General features: G+C 39.2%; 1 protein-coding gene across 1 annotated transcript in view; it reads left to right on the top strand.

Annotated features, from left to right (window-relative positions):
• SERPINB2 (serpin family B member 2) overlaps positions 1–15849 on the top strand; it is a 39111-nt gene extending 23262 nt beyond the window's left edge. The window contains exons 12-16 of the mRNA XM_082699045.1: positions 363–500; positions 2389–2506; positions 10208–10350; positions 13563–13718; positions 15298–15849. Of these exons, the coding sequence (XP_082555171.1) occupies positions 363–500; positions 2389–2506; positions 10208–10350; positions 13563–13718; positions 15298–15702 (960 nt within the window). The 3' untranslated portion in view covers positions 15703–15849. The remainder of the gene's footprint in view (positions 1–362; positions 501–2388; positions 2507–10207; positions 10351–13562; positions 13719–15297) is intronic.
• The last annotated feature ends 613 nt before the right edge of the window (positions 15850–16462 follow it).

Genomic DNA, 16462 nt, shown 5'->3' with positions numbered 1-16462 from the left:
TAGAAAAATTTCATCAAACTACAGAAAAATTTTCAAAATACAGAAACGTGTATGCTTTTTGGAAGGGTCGTATTCTTTCCCTCTCTCTCTTTCCATCTTTTCCTTCCACTTCAAAGCTGCCCCACCTTCAAACTTGTTCTTGCCTTTATAAACTAAATGTGAAGAAAACAATACCCTAACAAATTGTAAATTCTTGCACTGCTAACATTAAAGAAAATGTTTTTTGGTCTACCATGCAACTGATTTGAGTTTTTGTTTACAGGACACCAACTCATTTCATTGAGATAGAGGTTGTTCATGTAGACCTAGTTCTTGTTCAGTGTTTTTATTTGACTGTTTGACTAATCCTTTTTCTTTTAAAGGAATTCGGTTTGAGCAAGGTTGAAGATATACACTCTCACTTCCAGACCCTAATCTCAGAAATAAGCAATCCCAGCAAGGCTTACATACTTAAAACAGCCAACAGGATATATGGAGAGAAAACCTACCCATTTCACACTGTAAGTGCAAATGTCTCTTTTAAAGCTGATGGGAAAGAAAGATACCAATCAGGAAACTTTTCATACATTTCTCTAGAGATCCCAGGGATGATATTCATGTATGGGGTCAGCACTTCTGGGAAACAATCATTTAGAGCACCAGTAAGTGGCTAGGTGTAAAGGAAATCAACAGTGGGTCTCAAGCCACACTATATGCTCAGAATAAAGGGGTCCACCTCAGCCAGTGAATGGGTAAGAGATGTGGTTTGGGTCATCTCCAGGTTAGCATCTGTTTCATGGAGAATGGGGCAGGAGATGCAGGGTAACCCAGTAGGGTCGATGTGCAGGAGCAGAGGGCAGAGCTGGTCCTGGGAGTGCGGCTGGACTGGGAGCTTGTAGTTGAGCAAAGCTGACTCGGGGATCAGATGGGTCATTTCACAGCATGACTTTAGAGACTTTAGGAAAGACTCTCAACATGGAATAATATCACCTTCTCCCCTTCTCAGGTGACTGAGACCCCACAATGCAGACCATACTTTCGTTCTCAATTCAGATTCAAGGGCTTCCCACAGTGGGCCACCCTGAACGAAGCCAAGCAATGAATTTCCCATTAGTGCATCACATCTCAACACATAAGAGAGTAGGAGGACCCAGGTGCCCAGCGGGCAAAGGGCAAGGAACTTGGGTAGGATAGAGGGACAGCAATAGGAAATTAAAGCTATCTTGTGATATCAAGCAGGGCTGTCCCTGCCCATAGCCAGTGAATTCAGGGAGGTCAGCACTTGAGCTCGGTCATGACTAAAGGCAGAAAAGAATCCAAATGAAGCCTTAGAGACATTTCTGGTACTGGTAGTCCTGTGCATTCTGCTTTGGTCCGGAAGTAGGAGGTATCTGAGTGGGGCAGGCACTTAGAGATGAGGAGGACACAGATATACAAAATGAGACATCTTTTATAATGTCCACAAGCCCTGGATGTGCTCGGAGAGGTTGAGTAGAACCTATGAGTCAACACAGGGAATGGTGCCTTGTGAAATTTTAAGCCTTCCTTTTTTACTGGATCATAATTTCTACATAGTTTAGACTTCCTAATCTTCAAACCACTGCCTGGAGGCTGAATTACCTCAGCACTTCTTGCTGAACCCAATTCCTCTACCAAGTAATACACTGAAGGGGTATGACAGGGCTCCTGAGGATGGCAGGTGCCCTCATAAGCCCACTTCTGATGACTGCCACTAGGGGGGACATCAAAGGTCCAGAGGACTAAGCCAGGTTTCTTCCCTCAGACAGCCTGCTGAACCGTTGGCCACACTTTGCAATCCATTGTCAGAGCAGCGTATAGCTCTCCTCGGGGGCCCTGCACAGGTTTTTGGTGCTTAGTGTTCATAGCAGGGGGCTGCCGGACCCACAGGCTTCACTTTGGTGCTGGCTCTGCTAGAGAAAGCAAAGTGCAACTGCAAGCAGGTCTTTGTCCCTGGAGATAGTCCTGGGGTTTCTAGAGTTCTCTCCCTTTTCATACCAGCCCCATTTCACAGGCATGGATAAACACAGGAGAGGGTAGAGGTGCTTGGGTCACTCAGTCCATTAAGCATCTGAGTCTTGGTCTGAGGGTTGTGAGTTCAAGTCCATGGTGGGCTCCATGCTGGGTGTAGAGCCTACTTTAAAAAAAAAAATAGGGAGGGTGTGGGAGCCCCAGAACTGGGAGGCAGACCTTCCTCCACACCTGGACTTCTTCATGGCTAGTCTGTGCCCAGCTAACTTTAAAGAGGGGAGTGTTTAGTTTTTGACCAAAATGGAAGTATGGAAAGACAGAGGGGGCAATGGGGTGGGGGTTTGCAATGATCCATGGATAGCCTTGATGTCTCGGTTTTGGACAAACTCTGCAAAAGAAGATTTTACCTCTATCTTCCAGAGATATCTAGAAGACATGAAAACATACTTTGGTGCAGAACCACAGTCTGTTAATTTTGTGGGAGCTTCTGGACAAATTCGAAAGGAGATCAACTCTTGGGTTGAAAGTCAGACTGAAGGTAAGTTTTCACCAAGGTGCTTGGCAGAGTATCTTCTCCAAGCATTTTTGTATTTTTTTGAATTTGCTTTGTAAGAATGTGTATTTCCGAACGAGAACAGTGGATATATTCTAAATATGCAGAACATTTCTTTCTATCCATGCCCATGATTTTCAGATTCCTAGCTTTCCCAACAAGTCTTATCTAAAATCTCTTAGTCAAGATACCCACTTTACTAAGAGGACAAGAAAATTCTTGTATCCCAATAAATCCAAACAGGAGCCCAGGGGCAAAAAAGCAGAAAAGTGCAAAGAGGAAAGTAAAAGTACTGCAACATTTGTGATTTCTGATGAAAAATAGCTAGCAATTAATAATGAAATTGTGGCATTAAATGTGTTATATAATCTTAAGTAATTTTCAAAATGAGGTCATATATTATGGTAGGGGGCTAAGCTGCTGTAGCGGAGAGACTTGGAATACAGTGGCTTAATGATAAGGCAGACATTTATTTTTCTTTTACATAATAGTCAAAAGGCAGATAAGCATTGTCTCTGCTGAGGCAATGCAGAGACCCAGACTGGTGGGTTAGCTCTACCATCCTCAAAACATGGCTTTCGTATTTAAGTCTAAGATGATTCTTGCATTTGTCATTGTAAAGTCACCAGGAAATGGTGAAAAGAAAGCCTCTTTGCTTTTAAGGAGATATGACCCAAAGGTTTCACACATCAGTTGCACCCATATCTTAAACTCAACTACATGGCTGAGTTTTACATGGTCCCCCATTTAGGCTCTGGGGACCCACCTGTCCTGATTCTCTTGAAACTTTCCTAGATTTAACACCTGAAGACCTCTCAGTCCCAGGCAAACCAGGATAGCTGGTCACCTAGACTTGCTGTAATAACCATCTTTAAGATGTAGTTTGTAGCTAGGTAGCTACACACTCACTTAAAAGTTGAGTGTTCTATTTATTTTTTAATTTTTTAAATTTTAATTTTCAAATTTTTTATTTAAATTCCAGGTAACATATAATGTAATATTAGTTTCTGGTGAAAATTTAGGGATTCAACACTAAAATTTAGTGATCATCACAAATACCCTCCTTAATCCCATTCCCCCTCCCCCTCCCCTCTGGTAACCCTGACTTTGTTCTCTGTAGTTAAGAGTCTGTTTCTTGGCTTGCCTCTCTCGTCCTTCTTTTCTCCCTATGATCACTTGTTTTGTTCCTAAATTCCACATGAGTGAAATTATATGCTATTTGTCTTTTTCTGACTGACTTACTTCACTTAACATTATACTTTCTAGTTTCATCACATCAGTTGCAAATGGCAAGATTTCATTATTTTTCATGACGGAGTAATAGTCCATTGTGTGTGTCTATGTGTCTATCCTTTTTATCCCTTTATCAGTCAATGGACACTTAGACTGTTTCCGTAGCTTGGCTGTTGTTGATCATGCCGCTATAAACATGGGGGTGCATGTCTCCCTTTGAATTAGTATTTTTGTACCTTTGGGTAAATATCTAGTGGCACAAATTGGTGGGTGGTAGGGTAGCTCTATTTTTAAATTTTTGAGGAAACTCCAAACTATTTTCCAGAGTGGCTGCACCAGCTTGCATTCCCACCAACAATACAAGAAGATTCCCCTTTCTCCACATCCTCAACAACATCTGTTGTTTCTTGTGTTGTTGATTTTAGCCATTCTGATAGCTGTGAGGTCATATTTCATTGTAGTTTTGATTTCTATTTCCTTGATGATCTGTGATGTGGAGCATCTTCTCATGTGTCTGTTGGCCTTCTGGATGCCTTCTTTGGAAAAATGTGTATTCATGGCTTCTGCCCATTTCTTAACTGGATTATTCATTTTGGGGATGTTGAGTTTTATAAGGTTTTATTTATTTTGGATACTGACCCTTTATCAGATATGTCACTTTATCAGATATGTCATTCGCAAATATCTTCTCCCATTCCATCGACTGCCTTTTAGTTGTTGATTGTTTCCTTTGTGGTGCAGAAGCTTCTTATCTTGATGAAGTCCCAGTAGTTCATTTATGTCTCCCTCTTTGCTCACACAGCACTCAGTGTGAAAGCTCACTTTGATAGGTACCGCACTGTTATTGAAGTTAACCACTGAAGCCTCCCCTGCTAGACTCAAGGGCCCAAGTACAATGATGCTACCTGATGTGAGTTTCAGCTTCAAATCACTAACACACAGCAGGCCTGCTAATTGTCATTGCTCAGAACATTAACATTTACTGAAATGCCCTGAGGAAGTTGGCAGCCTTAATTCTCAGTTCCTTTTTCATTGAATAGTGACTCAAAAGCCATGGTGAGGCAAGAGTGACCATTGTACTTAACTTATACCTGACTTGGGTTCATTCAAAAGCAAGCCTGTTTTTAGAATGATAGACCAGCTCGCATTTACTGAGCACTTGTATGGATTCAGTCAGCAGGAGGACCAAATGGGACCGCACAGGCAAAAGCCTGCTGTAATATCCAACACAAATTCAGCATGGCAGATGTGACTCTAAGAATAATCTGGGGCTGAACTAACCCTGAGGTCCTCAGATTCCTAACACTCAGATTCTAGAGTGTTCCTCAGATTCCTGAGGTCTTAGATTCCTAGGTCAGATTCCTAACCCAGTGTCTGTCATGTTTTCTGGAAAAGAAGGGGAGCTCTACAGATAGGAAGGCTAAGAGCAGTTAACTTGCCATCTTTACACAAGAACAAAGCTTTTCAGAGCCGAGAGGAGAACCATGGTCTCGTGTTGCGGAAGCTGGCTTCTTCCCATCCTTGCCCTGCTTCCCCTGCATCAACTGCCACCCTTAAGGAACATGACCAGACCCAACTGTCTAGGTCACAAAGCCTCCTTGGAGATTGTCCTGTGTTGACAGAAATGTGTCATAAGTCTGCCCTGCCCAGTGTGCTAGGGTCACATGTTCCATCCACACATAACTATAGATGGGTTCAAATGTGGCTAATGTTACTGATGAACTGAATTTTTTACTTCAATTCAGTTTAAGTAATTTAAGTTTAAGCAGCCATGGATGTCTAGCGGCTGCCATATTTGACAGTGCAGGAGTTTTGATTTTGAGGAGGAACTGAATAACTAATCTTAAATTATGGAGGAACGAGTAGACTTCAGATTATAGTTATTATAGGGTCAAGATATAGGACAGACACGCTTTGAAAAATCCTCTGTTGTCACACGACTTCTAAAATGAGAGACCTCCAAAATAAGTTAACCAAGGGCATGGTCAGAATCTTTTATTGAGCCCCTGTTTCCTGCATCCTATGACCTCATTGTTCCAGCTGGCAAGGCTGGCTCTACTTCTTAGAAGTGGTATCTTCCAAAGAGGCAGAAAGATGTAATCTTTCTGTATTTTCTCTTTATGGACTGAACACAAATTGGTTATTTGAGGGCTATTCAAAACCAAATAAGGTTAAGGAATTAAACAGCTTTTCAGGAATTTTGACTTCATCAAGGCATAATTCTGTACACCCTTAAGAAAAAGTTGCTAGAAACTCCTCAGCATGTATACGTTCCATCTGAAACACCTGAAAGAAGCTTCTTTCCTTAAGCTTTCAAATAGAGTTTCTTTCAAGTAGCCATATGGACCACTGGGACATACACGGCATTCAGAGTCAAAAGTCTCGATAGTGTCAGTTACGTGTTGCAATTTTTTTTTTTTCTGGATTGTCTTCATTATAGTCTATAAACTACTTGAAAGTGGGTGTTGGAGAAGGTTATTGTCTACGTGTTTGTCATCTCAAAACCTCTCATGTGTTTGGCACACTGGGCACTCTAGTGTCACATTAATAACTGTGCTCAGCAGGACTTACCCTGAATATCTTGGAAGATTGTCCTTCCCATTTATTACCTAGAACTACCAGGGGTGTGTGGAATGAACCAGCCAGTAGGTGGCACTTTAGTTCTAAAGAGTACAGCAAAATCATGGTCAAATTTGACTCAGTTATTTTTAAGATATATTTGACTACACTTTATACATCCTTTATTCAATAATCATATTTTACAGCATAAAACAGCTGCGGGTTCAAGAGGTTAGTTTCTCTGAAAGCATATGAGTCCATAGAATAATGCAGCACAACTTAAATCATCTGTATCTCAACCAACCTGAGATAAGTTTGTGCAAAACTCAGTCCTCTATATGTTTTCTATTTGCATCTACAACTCTGTCGAGTGATAGAATACTTGATTAAAAATAACACAGCTTTTAAAAAATAAAACTTCTGTGCAAAAAATAAAGATTAAAGAAATGATGTACATGGCCTCCCCATGATAAATCATCAAAGAAATTAAGTTTAATACAGTCTTTAATAAGATTGGCGAAAACTAAAATGACTTAGAGTGTTCTGACATCATTTAATTGTTCATTGTTAAACCAAAATGTATGTTTCATCTGTGAGGGAGGGCTGTCCTGAAGAGACACGTCCAAGTCATACCTCAGATCAGCTGGAATCTCTAGAAGTGTTACTGACCCCAGAACTTTTTTCAAAAGCTGCACAGGGGCTTCTCATGCGTGTCGGGTGAGGACTTCTGCAGGCGGGGTGTGCGCACGCGCAGTCAGACTCTTGGAGCCCATTTGCTGCGTGTGCGCATGTCTTCCCAACCCTGCTTTCCGAGACTTCCATGTTGGTAGCTCGAAATCAATATGGCGAGAATATTTACACCCCAGAAATGGGCTACAAATCAAGTTTCCTTCTCCCCCACTCCTACCTGGAGACAGTTTACCAGCAAACCACTGGAAATGGAAAGACAAGTTCTGGATTTCATTTGTCATTTTATTATATTTCACTGACCTACTCTTGTTTTCCATACCTACTTTTTTTTTTTTTTTTTTAAGATTTTATTTATTTGACAGATAGAGATCATGAGTAGGCAGATAGGCAGGCAGAGAGCTGCTGAGCAGAGAGCCTGATTACGGGCTCAAACCCAAGACCCTGGGATCATGACCTGAGCCAAAGGCAGAGACTAACCCACTGAGCCACCCAGGCACCCCCTACTTTTTGTTTGTAACAATAAAGGGAAATCTAGAAGTTAAATAGACCTAATTTTAGTTGTTCTTAATTATTTTTGAAAGCTTTAGCACATGTGTTATATATAGTCCTTATTAAAAAAAAAAAAAAAAAAAAAAAGGTAAGTCAGCAACCCCACTAGTCCTGACTTCACTGTGGTATAGATGTCCTTGCTCATTGCAATAACCTGCAGGCAGACATATTTACTACCCAACACTGGCACACAGGTAAATATTAAAGACCATTAGACCAAATGGCTCCAAACCAGTGGCTCTCAGTTCTCACGACACATGAAACTAAGTTTACTAATTCCTAAGTCCAACCCCAGATGAATTAATTGAGATCGCTAGGAGGGAGGCTCAGGCATCAGTATTGTCTAAATCCTCAGGTGATTCTAATTGACAATCAAGGCTAAGAATAATTATTGCGAATAGGATAATACCCTCAATTCTATTAACACTCCCCCTTTCCCATTGAGCTCCACTGCTTATGGCCTTTGAGGTTCCAGTTCCCTGGATAACATTTGGCCTTGCTCAGCAGCCCTCTGGGGTGTGTGTGTGTGTGAATGTGTGTTTGCACGCGCGCGCCTGTGCGCACACGCACGGGTGCACTCGCTGTGGTTTCACCCAATCCATCTGTATTCTCTCTTCAAAATGTCTTTCAATAGCATCTTTTCTTAGTTTGCATTCCTGTTTCAGAATTATTCTTTTCAACAAATATTTGTTCTAGAAAAACATAGTTTGACTATGCATTCTAAGGCTTTAAAAAGAGAACTGTACACAGATCTTGTACCTTAGTTATCAAATTTGCTTTTCATAGGAGAATGGGTTAACCATTCTGAAACTATTTTATGTATATTCTAGGACTGAGCAAATGAGTAAATATATTGGAAATAATAAGGCTCAGGTGTTTCACTGACAGGGAAAGGAATTGTAAATAAAGAAAAGCAAAGATGAGCGTGAACCCCATGGTGCTGGACTGAAATAGGAAATATCAATATGAATTCCTCATCTATAATATAGAAGCAGAGAATTAGATAGATATGGAAATATTTACAGATGTGTGTATAATACATGTATTTTCTAGCTTTCTCTGCTGAGCAATGACACCCCAGGAATAATGAACATAGCTAACATCCACATCTTGATTTCTAAAACCCACCCTTCAAATACAAAAACAAAAACAAAAAACAAAAAACAACATAACCAAGGCTGCTAGAAGAAATGCCAATTCTAGGGCTGGGACATGGAAAGCACCAGATAAACTTTAGGACATACTGTGGTACCAGAATATAGGTAAATGCCCAAAATATCTGAGAACATGTCCAATGGATGTAGGAGCCAACTTGAGGATGTTTCTAATAGCCAAATCTGGGACAATTTGGACAACAAAATAGATAATGATAGTAATAAATTATAACCCATAGGGTAAAACAAACATCCATGAGTCTATACTGATATAAATTATTGAATACCTAAATAAAAGGAGGAGATGGGAGAGTTCTTCCTCATAGTAGAATTCCAGTTGATAAATGTAGAAGGAATAGTGGAAATTGAAAATCACCATTTGGCAAAACACCACAGTCATCATTGTTTCAGGCAAGATCATCAACAAATGCTGAAATTGGTGGGCAAAAGTTTGATGAGAAAGAGGAAATTTATTTGGTCATCTAGTAGCTCCTCACATGACACTTATGAATTAGAAAGGGAAAAAGTCGTAATTTTACAGTGAGAAACCTGTGGGAATCAAATCATCAAAGTTAATATCACCCATAGTGGGAAATAAGAACACAATCTGTTTCCTGGTATGATTCATTGAGAAGCACATAACATTGTTTCTGTGGTTGTGTTTGTGACCTAGGGCTGCCATGACCAATTACCACAAACTGGATGGTTTCAAACAATAGAAATGTATTCTCCCACAGTTCTGGAGGCTTCAAATCTGAAATCAAGATGTGAGCAGGGCCATGCTTCCTTCAAATGCTCTAGGGAAGGCACCGTTCCATGCCTCCCCTCAACTTCAGGTGGTTGGGGGCAATCTTTGACATTCCTTGGCTTGTGGACTCTTCAATCTCTGCTTCTGTGGGCACATAATCTTCTTCTTTAAGTCTGTCCTGTATCTATGTTTTCACATCGTCTTGTCCTCTCTGTATGTCTATGTCCAAATTTTTCTCTTGTAAGGATATCATTACTAGGTTAAAGCTACTTTAATCCAGGATGACCTCCATCTTAACTTGATTAGGTCTGCAGAGACCCTATTTCCATATATGAGCACATTCACAGGGACTGGTATTTAGGACCTAACATATCTTTCTGGTGGGATACAATTGAGGAAACATCAGGCAAATCTGAAACGAGAATTTGACACTTTTTCAAAAAGTGTCAAATTCGTGAAAGACAGAAGGAATGAGAAACTATTCTAGATTCAAAGGCATGAAGACAAAATGACATAACTACAACTTGAGATCTTGGATTGATTTCTGATCCAAAAGAAGAGTTTTACTGGAACAGCAGATAAAATTTAAATAGGACCTGTTAGTAATATTCTATTAATGCTAACTTCTCTGTTTGGATCATTGGTGGATATAAGATATCAGTCAGTAGTATTTCATAATTATCATTTTTATAAGTGTGGCATATTTCCAGGGTGTAACTATACCATTTGTAATCTGTCCCTTTGTTCTTATAGGAAAAATCCAGAATCTCCTACCTGATGATGCAGTGGATTCTGAAACCAGAATGGTTCTGGTGAATGCCCTTTACTTTAAAGGAATCTGGGAACATCAGTTCTTAGTCCAAAACACCACAGAAAAGTCTTTCAGAATAAATAAGGTAGGAAACTTTTAATAATCAGCATGGTTTTTACATGATATTTTAAAGGAGATTCTATTTGAAATTCATTCTTCTTTTTGAATATATGTTTCTGGAAAGTCTGGCTATTGCCAGGGCAGGGATACCTAAGCTAAAAGCCAGGTCCATCCTGCCTGGGGATTCCTCTTTTCATTGTTTCTTCTCTGAAGAGAGACAATTCACATATTTTATCACTTAGTTCTTGCTTTGACTATGGTGGAGTAGGTAAGATAGTTATTATATTTATTTCCCAGCTGTCAAAGTGACTGGATCCATGCCTAAGTTAAAAATCTACCAGAACCGTAACCCCCGACTCTTCACTATTAGTTCTGTTCTTGTTCTATTAGACCAGTACTCTCTTCTACCAAACCCTTATCTTGCCATAAATAAAAGAAAGACACATTTAGGGGCACCTGGGTGGCTCAGTGGGTTAAAGCCTCTGCCTTCGGCTCAGATCATGATTCCAGGGTCCTGGGATCGAGCCCCGCATTGGGCTCTCTGCTCAGCAGGGAGCCTGCTTCTCCCTCTCTCTCTGCCTGCTTCTCTGCCTAGTTGTGAACTCTGTCTCTCAAATAAATAAATAAAATCTTAAAAAAAAAGAAAGACACATCTAAAATCTCATGCTTTCCATTGTTTTCTCTTTGTGTTAGTATACAACACACTCATTTTTGTGATAAATAGGAACTCACTACCTCAAAAAGGGAGACTAATATAAGGCAACAGATAGACCCCCTAGAATCCAAGGGCTAGAATATGTCTGGGCCTTGGAACTTGAGTGGAAACAAGGATTCAAATGTAATTAAGATTCAGTCTTTATCTTTGCAAGTCTGTTTCTCCCATCATTCTTCCCTCAGGCTGAAGTCTAACTTTCTCTTCTTCCCAGTCCACAGTGGCAGAACATGCTACTCACAACATTGCCTCCATTTTAGAGACCAGTCTAATAGATCTCATTTTAAATTCCTAGGAAAGGAATTGATTAGCCAACATTTGTTAAAGCTGATTAGTCCTGGGGTGGGTCTTCTCACATAACCAGTGCTCCCAGGGACCTAATACAGTAAGCACGCAGGTATGTGGAGTAGATGGCTTTCAGTCAGTGGGATAAAATGGGGAAGGGACCAAACATGTAATTGAATGGACTAAGCAGAGCTGGATAGTTACCTGGCTTAGTACATCCACGAGGAATTTTCAGTTGCAAGTGGTAAGATAACATTCCAAAATAGCTTCAGGAAAATGGGATTTGTATTAGCATTATTTACATAATGAAGGGGAACTGAGAGGTCCAGGGAGTCTCAAGACATAATCTCACTTCTCTGTCCTCTCTTCCCTCACTCCCATCACCTTTACTCCCTCTGGTTATCACCTTTATTCTCTAATACTAAAGATACAATTTCTCTATATGACCCGAGAATTTGGTTGCCCCATCGTCAGCCTTTGAGCTTTACAACTCTGGTAGATAGTCCTTCTGCTAGCTCTAACAGAATGCTCCTTCCTTAAGGAGGGCTCTGTTTTATGCGATTCATGTGTTCATCCCTGAAAAAATCACTGTATCCTGAAGTATCCTGAATGAACAACCCTAATCATATGACCACTACATTAGCAGACGGGTGGAACTCTGTGATTAACAGCTCCCTATAGAATGGATAAGTAAAGTGTCTACAAAATTTGAATCACAGGGTTTTGTTTTTGTATTACTATTGGCCTTACTATAAATACACTTTTTTAAAGAGCATTTTTAGGTTTGCAGCAAAATTGAGAGGAAAGTAGAATTCCCATATATCACCAGCCACATAATTTCCCTTATTATTAACATTTTGCATTAGTGTGGTGCCTTTGTTATAGTTAATGAGCCAATATTCATACATTTTCATTAATTCAAGTCTGTAGTTAACACTAGGGTTCACTTTTGGTCTTGTATGGTTCTATGGGCTTTGACTAATGCAAAATGTCACGTATCTGCCATTCTGTTTTCATATGGAATAGTTTAACTGTCCTAAAAATGCCCTGTACTCCACCCATTCATCCCTTCTCCTAAATACCTGGCAACCACTGATCTTTTTACTGTCTCTATAGTTTTGCTTTTTCTGGAAGGCCAGGTAGTTGGAATTGTATAGTATGTAGACTTTTTAGACTGGCCTCTTCCACTAAGCAATAGACAATAGATTTAAGCTTTCTCCCTGTCTCTCCCTGGCTTGATAGATCATTTCACTTTACTATTGAATAATTTTCCATTATCTGGACATATTGTAGTTTGTTTTGCAATTCACCTATTGAAGGACATCTTGGTTGTTTCCAATTTTGCGCAATTATGAATAAAGCTACTATAAATAATCTGTGTGCAAGATTTTGTGTGGACATAGTTTTTAACTTCTTTTGGTAAATACTCAGGAGCACACTTGCTGGGTCATGTGGTAATACCATGTTTAGCTTTGTAAGAACCTGCCAAACTGTCTCTGGAAGTGGCTTCCACTTTGCATTCCCACTGGCAGGGAATCACATTTCCTGTTGCTCCACATCCTTGTCAGCAGTTGATATCGTCAGTGTTTTGGATTTTCAGCCATGTTAAAAGGTCTGTAGTGCTAGCTCATTGTTCTAATTTGCAATTCCCTAAAGATGCTTGAGCATCTTTTCATATGCTGTAAGTCTTCCTTCAGTGAGGTATCTGTTCATATCTTTTGCCTATTTTAAAAATTGGGTTTTTTTATTACCATTGAGTATTTAAAGGTTCTTTATATATTTTGATACTGATTCTTTATCAAATATGTGTTTTACAAATATGTCCTCCTAGCTTATTGTCTTTTTATTCTCCTAGTAAATGTCAGTGTTTATGATACTAAAATACTTTCTCAAATGTTTGCATGTGAAATCCACCTTATGCCATTTCTGAATCATTGACATTGGCATAGTTTGCATGAGATAAGATACTTTTTAAAGTGTTCAGTAGGATCCAGCTTGCTGTGACTTATAGAGGTTGCCACAACAGTGTTATAAAAGGCAACTTCCACATTACTTATCAATAATGTTATCCAGTAGAACACCTATTTCAGAAAATAAGGTCTGTGTAACTTTATTTAGCATTTTACAGAGAATCATCAGTTTTGCCAGGGTCCCAGACTACTGGGAATCAATTATGATAAAACAAAATTAAGGATTTGGTGGAACACTTTCTCAATGACTTTGCTACTTCCTTTCCATAGAGTACAAGCAAACCAGTGCAAATGATGTCCATGAAAGAAAAACTCCAAGTTTTTCACATTGAAAAACCACAAGCTATGGGCCTACAACTCTACTATGAAAACCGTGACCTCAGCCTGCTCATACTGCTGCCAGAAGATATCGATGGCCTGGATCAGGTATAGTCTGTCTGCTGTGAAGGTGGTTCTGGCATTTACCCCTCTGGGGAGAAACAAGACATGGTCTCCCTGTTTGTTTCTTTGATTCCTGTAGAGGAAGACAACCAACATACCTTGAGCCTTGAAGACTTTACCTTCACAGTGTCATTTAAGTTTTATAAAATTCTATAAGTTGTCACACTATTCCTCAGAAAGTTTAAGTAGCTGAAAGAACAGTCACAGGAGCAACAGATATGTATATATTCTTTGTCAGTCACAGAGCTGACCTCAGTCTAGGTCTTTCTTCTCCTTCTGGTAGGGCCTACTTAATCAAAGTTAATTTTTTAATCATTTGCATTAATTTAGCTTGAGATATATATTTTTCAACAAGACTCCGACTTCCAAAACTTGAAAAAAAAAACTATTTTAATTAAATAAAGTCTTCAGGAGGAAAAGGCTGTATCTGTACTAAGTATCAGTACTACCTTCAAGTATTATTTGTTTATCAGCTAAATTTCTATAAAGCCTAGTATAACTTTGGTCAGACCATGTTTCTGAGCAATTTGTATGTTTAAATTGAACATTAGTTTCCCATGCAGTGAGTGGCCTAGATTTCCTTGCACTGTGCATAACTTTTTGTGTGTTCCAGATTCTTTATACTTGTAAGTTTTCATAGTCCTGCTAGAATTTTGAAGAGATTTCCAAATGGTATCATAAAATCTGTGAAACTGGAAAGAATGGTAAAATTAAGACCAAGGGTGTACAGTAAACTATTAGCATCACTGCTTTATAAGATAACCCTTTCTTCCTAAAAGTGCAGGCTCCTGAGCTGAATATGTTGTCAGATTACTAATGTGTACTGTCTACAAGTATGTCACTGACAGCTTGAGTCTAGAAAACTCTCAAAGTAGCAAAAACATGCATCTTGAAACAAACATGCTATCTGAAAAAAAAATCAAGCACATTTTTTCTCCTATATATATATGGTTATGTATATCCATATATATTTATTATTTAAAAAATTTAAAAGATAAAGAGGAGAAAAACACTCTAAAACACTATACTGAAAAACAGCCATTATTTTTAAGATTTGGAGATCTTCCTTTCTTTACTCTTCCTTCCCTTTTTTGGGGCATAGCTTATTGTTATTAATTTCATATTGTTGTGTTTATATAGACATTTTATTTTATCTCAGATATTGTTTTCAAAAGGCTGCCTCTCATGTTAATATAACAGATATCCTTTTGTACCCTGGCACATAACTTGTTCTAAAGTTTATACTTTGGTGTTGACAGCACATAAGGCATATTTATGTTGACCCATTTCCGTGTGTAGTTGATGTCTTGCATGCTGGCATAGAAGTAGGCCATTTTGAAATAAGGTCTAATTCTCCTGTATCCCGGCAACTAGTCAGTTACAAAACAAAGATTCTGTAGGTCAACAAGGTGAAGAATCTCATTACACAAAGAATTTCCAAACGTGTGTGCTTTATTATCCTGGTTAATGGGAGGGACGGCAATTCATCTATGTAGTATCCAGGTCTCATTCAACCACTCTTTATGGAATTACGGACTCTCTCCTCCCCGTTCCACACCTGCAGCTGGAAGAGGCCACCACGTACGAAAAGCTGAGTGAGTGGACCAGCGCAGACATGATGGAGTTGTACGAGGTTCAGCTGCAGCTCCCCAAGTTCAAGCTGGAAGAGACTTACAATCTCAAGTCAACCCTGAGCAGTATGGGGATGAGCGATGCCTTTAACCAGAGCAGAGCTGATTTTTCAGGAATGTCTATGGGGAGAAACTTATTTCTGTCCAATGTTTTCCACAAGGCTTTTGTAGAAATAAATGAACAAGGTACGGAGGCTACAGCTGGCACTGGGAGTGTGGTGAGCACTCGAACTAGGCTCCCTTCCATTGAATTTAATGCAAACCACCCGTTCCTCTTCTTTATCAGGCACAACAAAACTGGTAACATTCTCTTTTACGGGAGATTCTGCTCCCCCTAGACAATGGATCTCTCTCATTAAAAGAGACCAACTTCTGGTGTGAAAAGTGTACGAAAAGATGGAGAAACACAATTATAATAAAAACCAGTTTGCAGCTTGTATCTTTTTCCACATTCGAATGTTAGCAAATAAACTTGAAATAATGCATTCTAGTGGTTTTATCATAGTTATAAAACTAGAGAGAATGGCAAATTTTATTTTTACCACTTAACATTTTATCTTAATGTGACTATTATTTACATTTCAGGAGTACTGTTATTCAGTCGAATGCCTTACAATTTTTCAACTACTTGGTCATTGTATTATCATTGTTACTTATATTTCACATGCCTCCTTGAGAGAAGAAAAATCTTTATAAAGGTAATATATGGATTTTTAGTTTAAACAAATGTAGAAAGAGTATGTTAGATGTTAGCACCAGGGAAAAGGTGTTAGGAGTATACAGAATTCCCTGGATTATCTTTGCAGCTTTTTTGTGAATCTAAAATAATTCAAAAATAAACACAATAATTATTGTGTAAAAGTGTAGTCATATTAACATCCCTGCCTTTAAAAATATTATGAGGTAGGGGCACCTGGGTGACTCAGTGGGTTAAGCCTTTGCTTCGGATCAGGTCATGATCTCAGCGTCCTGGGATTGAGGCAGCATCTGGCTCTCTGTTCAACAGGGAGTCTGCTTCACCCTCTCTCTCTGCCTGCCTTTCTGCTTGCTTGTGATCTCTCTCTGTCAAATAAATAAATAAAAATCTTAAAAAAAAAA

This window comes from Mustela nivalis (assembly GCF_964662115.1).
Source record: "Mustela nivalis genome assembly, chromosome: 14".
NCBI lineage: Eukaryota > Metazoa > Chordata > Mammalia > Carnivora > Mustelidae > Mustela > Mustela nivalis.
The sequence above is the reverse complement of the archived record's forward strand: the minus strand, read 5'-3'. Positions and strand labels throughout refer to the sequence as shown.